Here is an 8,137-nt window from a genome sequence, read left to right on the forward strand (position 1 = left end):
GTAAAGCACTGTTCCTATTCCATTAAAAGAAATTGAAGTAATTTCTGGAATATGAATAAATAACAAGGGAAGAATAATTTGTTTTATATGTGAATGGATAGGGTATCATTTACTACACAAACATCTTTACCTAACAATAAGGGATTCAATGAGATGAGTTTGGTTATGAAATTGCCAAATCTGGTAATTTGGTGCTTTTATTCACAAAATCAATTTGCATCAGTGGTCCATCTCAAATAAAACATAGGTGACATTAAACAGTCAACTATATGTAATAGATTGGGCTTTGTATGGGATTGTTTCTTATTGAACAAATAGGGTGCTGATGAATAAAGCTAGTGGCACGTTTACAGATTTATAAACAATCTTTTGAAGATGATTCCGAACATTTGCCGAATTCCTTTCAATTATTGTGGCGGTTAAGAAGCAAATAAGAGTACATTATTATTTATTAATATTTATTCAAATATATATGGAGAAGAAATATTGAACAATAGCTACAAATACCGTGTTTCTCATATTATAAGACATGTCTTATATTTATTTTTTCCTCAAAAAAACACACTATGGCTTATTTTCAAGGGATGTCTTATTTTTTCCTCCTCCTCCTGCCGCAGCCGGCATTGCTACTGCGCCTATCACTATGTCTTATTTTCGGGGTATGGCTTATATTCCTTGAATGCTTAAAAATCCTGCTATGGCTTATTTTATGGGTATGTCTTAAAATATGAGAAACAGGGTAGTGGTTCTAATCTAGAACAGTTTTTGCCTATGTTGAAGGATATTTTCTTGCATGTGGATTTTGCTATACCATTGTTGCATACAGACACAATCTGGAGAACTTCAGGATTCAGGCTTTTAAACTTGTGAGCTATTCAGTTTTCCACAACAACCTTGTGCAAAATTGTGCAACTGTGAATATGCAGCAGAAAATGTGAGCAATGAATGTCTTTTATTGGAAGGTGGGAAATGAACATTAAATGATTTGCTTCTAGTTCCAGATGCTACATTTTGGATGCTTTGTGAACTTCAGAGTAGCATTTTATAAAAGTTTGTGAACTTGACCAGTTGAATCTTTGTTAAAAATGTTCTTTTAAACATCTCCAACCTACAAGAAAGAAAGAAAAGGAACAACTGTCATTTTTCTCCTGAGAAAAGACTGAATAACATACATCTATAAAGAGGATTTTGTGAACACAAAAACAAAACAGCCCTGCTATTTCCAACCAAAGACATTACTAATTCAGAATCTTTGGAAGACCATGCCAGGCTACAATCTCCGCTCCAGTTTGGGATTCAAAGATACACTTATTTTGAACATGGAAGTTCTGTTTAGTTATCATGGCTAAATGATAGTTTCATGAAATTTGTCTAGTCTTATTTTAAAGTCATTCTCAGCTAGAGTTCCAATACCACATCAGACGGCAGCAGATTCCATGTGTTCGTTATATACATCTATATGCCATTTTGATTTTAATGTGATAAAACAGTACTCAGAATGAAATACGGTAGCTCTGAGAATATTTTCCATGAGACATTGTTCAGGTGCAATGCTTCCATTAATTAAATTTGCAGTTGACTTTGTTGTCTTCCTAAATGTCTCCTCGGCCGCCTAATCCAGCCTCTCCCCTTATGAACCTCTCCCCAAAGAGTCTCTCCCCATATAAACTTACCTGGACCCTGCAATCATCATCTGAGGCCCTTCTTCATGTGCCTTTAGGTGCCAGGCCATTTTTCTCTATACACAGACCTTTGGCCTTTAACAATGTATGGCTTTTGTAAGTTTGTAAAGTACAACCACCCACCCCACCCCACCCCACCCCAAATTTGAATGTATTTATGTTTGTTTTTGTTTGTTTGTTCAGTGTTTGGTTGAAAGTCACTTTCGGTTGCTTTGGCAAGGCAAAGCAACTAAATAACAATAATAACCTCTTTTATTCCTCCGGCTTGCCCTCCTGTTACTACTGAAAGCCTGGAGAATGGAATGATCTTCATCACTGTTTTCTTCATAGAATACCACCGACTTCGCCAGGTTGCCCAAATGATGCCATTGTCATAACCACTCGGTCCAGCATCTTTCTCTGTGTAAGAACCACCTAAAATACAAGCAGCAACATAATGTTATATAAGGCGGTGGTAAGATTATTTTTACAGAATGAGAAGATAAGCTGTACTTAACCATAGCTGTCAAGTTTTCCCTTTTCTCACAAGGAAGCCTATTCAGCATAAGGGAATTTCCCTAAAAAAAAAAAGGGAGAACTTGACAGCTATGACTTAACTCCTCTGTGCCCCAAGCAATTCTGCAGCAAGTTCCTAAACTTGTTTATTCAAAAGTCATTTCCACTGAGTTGAATGGGACATTTCATAATAAGAACACTTAGTCAGTGCTTTTTTCCTGGAGGGACATAGGGGTACGCATACCGCTAAACATTTTGTGAATCTAAGTTTGGCCTCATTGAGGGGAGGGGCAGTATTTCAATATGAGTAGGAAAATGAGAGTACCCCTAAACATTTTTTTTTTTTAGAAAAAAAGGACGGCACTTAGTTATACACACAATAAATATGTGATTATGTAAAATGTCAATTGACAAGCAAATGGTTCCTTCTCAGGCTTATTCAGAGTAAGTTTCTGAAGTGAGATGAAGGAGACATAATTTGTAATTCCAATTCTTAATTGCACATGTGTGATATGTAAGGAGTCAATTGGTCATCTAATGGCACCATTTCAGTATTCAAGTTTCCTATTTCAAGATATCTCAGAATCATAAATGGTGATTTATGATTTATGACCACAGGAAAATGCCTATACTTGGCCATCCAGATCCACAGCACAGCGGATACTTGCTCCTGGAAAATCTGAAGCGTCTGCAGACTTGCTATAGCCAAAGGCTAGCATATCAAAGTTGAATGGATTTCATTGAAATCAATGGGACAGAAAAGTGCTTAAAGGTGCAACCTATGCATGTTAACTCAGAAGTAAGTTGCACTATATTCAGTGAGCCTAGCATTCACTTTTGTTGGATCCTACCCTGAATGTCTAGGGCTGGAGGGAGAAGAGATCAGTCCTATCAAACACTCCTTGATTGAGTCCATTTTAACTTGGATTGGCTCAGAATAAGTGGAACTATTTCCAGATTATGTGTGAGGAGGTGTCTATGTTTACCCATCTCTTTCTGAAACCTGAGATCGGATGAGTCAGGCCCCTGTTACCTGTCCGCCTTCAAAAGTTGGGGAGGCGGGGAGAGGACTTGGAGCATGCAGAAAGTTCATAGTGTTACCTTTATAATATTTGCCATTGAGGTGAGCAGCATGACATCTGTTCATCCACCACCCAGATCCGTCCTGTTCAGCACAATTGCCATCAAATTTATCGTTGTCGTTGTCAGCTGTGCTGAACTGCATCCCGTTGTGGGATGTGAAGAATTTGTCACTTGGATCATCTCCAAAATCAAAGCCTTCAAAGGCATCACCAGCCTCACCGCCAGAAAAGAAGGCGTAAGTCAGGCGATACTTGTCTGCTTCAGTTCCCACTTTGAAGTGGGCGTAATCTGCATAGCTGTAGAAAGGAGAAAGTTAAACACTCCACATTTTACTAGCGTTAAGTGTCGTTTACTTTTGATTCCTCAGACATGTCCGTTAATTATATTACGTGGTGCAGGCATTTTAAGGGTACAAAATGGGGGCATGTGCGCAGAAACTGTCTAAAACAGCTGCCTGCTGAGTACTTCATCTTAGCAGGTCTATAAATGTAGAGGATGTGATCGCACTCCTCTGCTCTGGGCACCATAGTAAAGCAGTTTTTTGCTATTACAGTTACTACGGGAGTAAACTAGAGCTTGTTTGAGAGATGAGGTGCAAACCATCCCTGGGTCATAACACGGTACATTAACGTTACCTGCTTCTATAATTAAAAATTTGCTATTTGAAACAAATATAATTGTGCTTTTTATGCTCTTCAGTGGAATATTGCCAGGAAAAAGAACACTGGGGGCAACCCAGTGGTCTTTTCATTAGTAATGTGGACTAATAGCCGGAACACGTATCAATGTCAGATTGGCTGCTGGGAAGGAGCCAGGCTCACATGTTGCAGGAAGCAGTAGAATCTAGAGAAACCAACAATAGCCTTAAGGCTCATATTGGCTGGTAGCAAATGGACAGAAAAGATGATGGTGCAGCATAACAGGCTTGCCAGGTGTTGACAAAGCAAGAGCCCTCTTTGCAGACTTTGGCCCACAGACCTGGAGTGGGACATGGAAGAACAGCGGTATGATCTAGTTCATACCTTAGAATTTGGCAACTGTACAGTGCAAACTTTGGATGGCCGGAGTTCCAAAGTCTAACGGCAATGATGTCCTGCGACAAAGAACCAGGTAGCACATAGCCCTTTCTGCTGCACTTACCAGCCCCCAACAAGTCACAAGACCCCAAGCCTTTGCTGCTGCAGTTCCTCTCCCCCAGCAATGGTCATACACAGATCCTGCATCTACCTCTTCTTCCTTCCCCCACAAAGCCCTCCTTCCCTGCTTCTATTGGCACCATTGCACCTCTATCCAGACAAGTTGCTTCACTTTCCCCTCCTGGCCTCTGGTCAAACCCCCCTCACCCATCTTCTGCTCCCTGGGAAGCCCTTTTGAGAGAAGGCCTCATGTGCGTTCCTGCTTTTATTGCACTATATCCTCTTAACCCTCTGAGCCAAATGCAGTGTTACCAGCAGGTACAAAGTTCTCATGGGAAGAAAATGTGAAGTTTGGGAAGGGGAAATCCCCATTGTTCCTCCTGGGAAGGAGCATGTTGTTAATAAGCCAATGTTTGACCAGCAGCAGCATAAGAGTCATGAACTACTGAAGAAATCCTCTTGGAGGAATACCTTCTTTGGCCACTCCAGTCCTCCAGCTCTATCCGCAAGGCATATGGAACAGCCGACTGAGTGGTTATCAGATGAATCTTCTCATTTCCCAGCCAGAATTCTGTCTGGTCGTTTGGTGACAGGTGCCCAAAGCCTTCTTTGTACTGAATCCAGTTTTTATTAAAATCTTCACTCCCATCAAGCCTCTGATAAGGAATTGGAGAGGTAGGAAAGGGAAATGAGCAGGATTAGTATTCGTTTTATACAACTGATCATCTCTTATATGTTATGCATGCCACACATTCGCTTTGCAGATCACATACCCTCTGGAAAACTGTCCACCCGTTTCCTAGTGTATCAATTTCACAATAGACCAGGAACTGCTCCTTGGCTTTGAGAGGTTTGATGAAGTAGAGACCACTCTGCCTGGCACCTTTATTTGCAATGTCTTGACAATCTACAATGAAGAAACAGGAGCAACATACATTAGTGAAACTGCTGTCTATGGTATTCACATTTTAACTAAACAAGACTAAATACCCCACATACCTCAATCGTTATAATTTGCATTCTTCTCCAGTGCTTTTACCCAAAGAACTCAGGGCAATATGCACAGTTTAATCTCTCATCAATCACATGAAGTAGCTTAGGCTGAACAGAGATTTGAGCCCAAGTCTCCCTGGCCTAAGACTAACCCCACACCCCTCAAACCACTGGTTCTGCTCTACGTGGAAACTGTACATAATTTGAAAACTGTTAACAAAACGCTTTGGACACTCTTCAAATGAAGAGTTATTTCTATTGATCTCAATCCCACAGTCCTTGTACCCATACCCAGTTCTTTCAGATTTTAAAATATGCTTTCAAATGGCTGGGCTTCATGCTCAAGAATGAAATAAGTTTATAAAAAGGCCAATTAGCCAAATGCAGTGCCTTTCCATAAAATTTTAGTACACAATAAACTGTCATTATCCTGTCACTGCGACTTCCCATTAATTTCTGTATATATTTGAATTGAGTGGACTTCATGACCAGAAACAGATTTAATTGTTAAAAAGAGCTATTAGCCACCTCAATAAGACGGGAGTGATAGCACACAATTCATCAAACAGGTATTAGGCTCTCGCTCTTACCTCTTCCAGTTAATTCTTGTATCTGGACAGTGTCTTTGCACGGCTGTTGGCATTGTGCCTCGAGCTGAGCAGTCTTCTGCTTCAAATGCTGAATATTGTTATTGTTCGAAATCAGCAAGTCTGTCAGTTGCCTAGCAATTGAAAAACCCAATACAGGAGAGGTTTATTGGAACAATAGTTGAAGCTGAATTCATTTAGTCTGTGAGGAGGCGGGAGGCGGGAGGCGGGAGGGGGGCAGAGAATCATGTCTTATCTCAAGTTACCTCACTCTCTGCATGTCCAGCAAACTGTCCACTGAAGCCACAGAGCTTGGCGCAGGTCCAGTGAGGGACCCCACTCTCCCCTCGATGTAGTCAGTATACTAGGAGCAACTGTTTGTTTTTCTGCACTAACATGACCTAAAAGAATAAATGTACTGCATGCCTCCATGTCTGCTGCCTTGAGCTCATTGGAGGACTAATAGATTATTGTATCTGTGTTCTTTAGATGTGTAAGAAGCATCTGCTGTAGTCTGAGTAAACGGGTTTAATAAAAAGTTAGCCCCAATGTAGTAAGTGAGGCTTGCTTCCAAGTAAACACGTATAGGAGTTGTAGCTATACAGCTATACAGCTTAATTCTCTTGGTTGGATTATAAATTTAAACAAGTAAATAGCTTGATTAGGTGATAAACCTTAACTAAGCAAACAACTTGTCTGTTTACACAGATTAAGTTATAAGACACACACATTTTCTTTCACACATCAGCGGAACTTCTTTGAGGAAGCGAAGCAGTGAGATTAAGTGGAGTCCTCAAAGCTGCAGTAACAGAAGATACATACTGTATTGTATTTTCATGGGCCACAACGATGTTTTCATATCTGATGATTTCATCAATGATTTCTCTGGACTTTTGAGTATAACCTGGAATCACATCTGCAGAACAGGAACAAAAGCATGCAAAATGTTAGTGATGTGCTGCTAAATGAACTGGGGGGGAGGAATGTTTCCACTGTAGCGGCCTTTGCATTCTCACTTGGCTGAGTTTGAGGGGATCCGATGTACACCTGACGAATCTGAGCTATCAGTTGGTCCGTTAAAACTGAAGAGTTAGAGATCTGCTCCAGGATTTGTTCAAGTATCCGAAGATCTCGATCCACTGTAGGCTGATATGTATTCAAGAAATCTGCAATGCCACATGTGGTGGGGCAAAAGCTACCCTACAGGAAAAGAGAACTTTTAAATCACACTGCAGAAGAAGAAATGTTTAACAGCCTGACTATATAATTTTCCATCCCTTACACATGCAGAACCTGATGAATATTAATCACCCCCTTGTAGGCTAGACAAGAGGAGAGCTTAAAACACAATGATAAATGAGCTTATTTTAAAATATTGCATGCAGTCTGTAGCCAACGCTAAAAGCAGCCACACATTTTAACAACTGCTTCGCAAAGGAATACACATGCCAACATACCAGTGGTAACCATATTACAGTAGTAAGAAGCGCAAGAATAACAAGAGATATTGACTTACAAATCGATCATCCAAGATGCAGCAGTTATCACGGGTCACAGGAACATCATACTATGGTAAAACGATAAATGAAATAAAAGGAGACTTTCAGTGATTTTGCTACTACTATGGCAGCTATTTCAGCTGTTTCTTTAAGAAGTTGCTACCCTGCCCTGCTACACTTACTGTGCTGCAAGTTGAAAAAAGGAAAGGCAGGAGAGGCAGCAGCCAAATGTTGAACCTTGGTTTCATCGTGCCTGTGGCTCTGTGACTTCCCAAGCACTGAAGAGGCAGTGCTTAATCAGTGAGGCTTTGCAAGCGTCAGGGACCTGATATTGCTCTCTGAACTGCACAGCAGCAGATTAAGGGATCAGGTGGGACACAGTGGGTGGACACGGTATTGTAAATAGGCGGGGACAGAGTTGGCAGGGAGGGCAGCCTCTTCCTGACCTTGCGGGGGTGTTTCCGGGATCCATTGCCCCTTCTTCCCATTTTTAGCACCAGTACATTTCTCACTCAGCACCCACGTCCACAAGGGAACAACAACAACAAAAGAAAAGAAAAAAAGGTTGTAGAAGATGGACAAGTTGCCCTATGGAGCAATCGCTTCCAGGAACCACTTGCACTAAGCCTGGCCTGTATCTCGGAAGGGCCTGATGATCAGAG

The 8,137-nt window shown here is 41.0% G+C and overlaps 1 protein-coding gene across 1 annotated transcript; it reads right to left on the reverse strand.

Moving 5' to 3' along the window:
- Positions 1 to 746: 746 nt before the first annotated feature.
- On the reverse strand, positions 747 to 7,839 carry FGG (fibrinogen gamma chain). The gene is made up of 10 exons (XM_035113886.2): positions 7,658 to 7,839; positions 7,493 to 7,543; positions 6,993 to 7,176; positions 6,799 to 6,892; positions 5,980 to 6,110; positions 5,170 to 5,303; positions 4,868 to 5,052; positions 3,279 to 3,556; positions 1,930 to 2,096; positions 747 to 1,108 (listed from the first exon to the last, which is right to left on the reverse strand). Exons 1-10 carry the CDS (start codon positions 7,721 to 7,723, stop codon positions 1,094 to 1,096), a joined length of 1,305 nt encoding a protein of 434 aa, XP_034969777.1. The 5' UTR covers positions 7,724 to 7,839; the 3' UTR covers positions 747 to 1,093.
- Between the last annotated feature and the right edge of the window lie 298 nt (positions 7,840 to 8,137).

Source organism: Zootoca vivipara, chromosome 9, assembly GCF_963506605.1.
Source record: "Zootoca vivipara chromosome 9, rZooViv1.1, whole genome shotgun sequence".
NCBI lineage: Eukaryota > Metazoa > Chordata > Lepidosauria > Squamata > Lacertidae > Zootoca > Zootoca vivipara.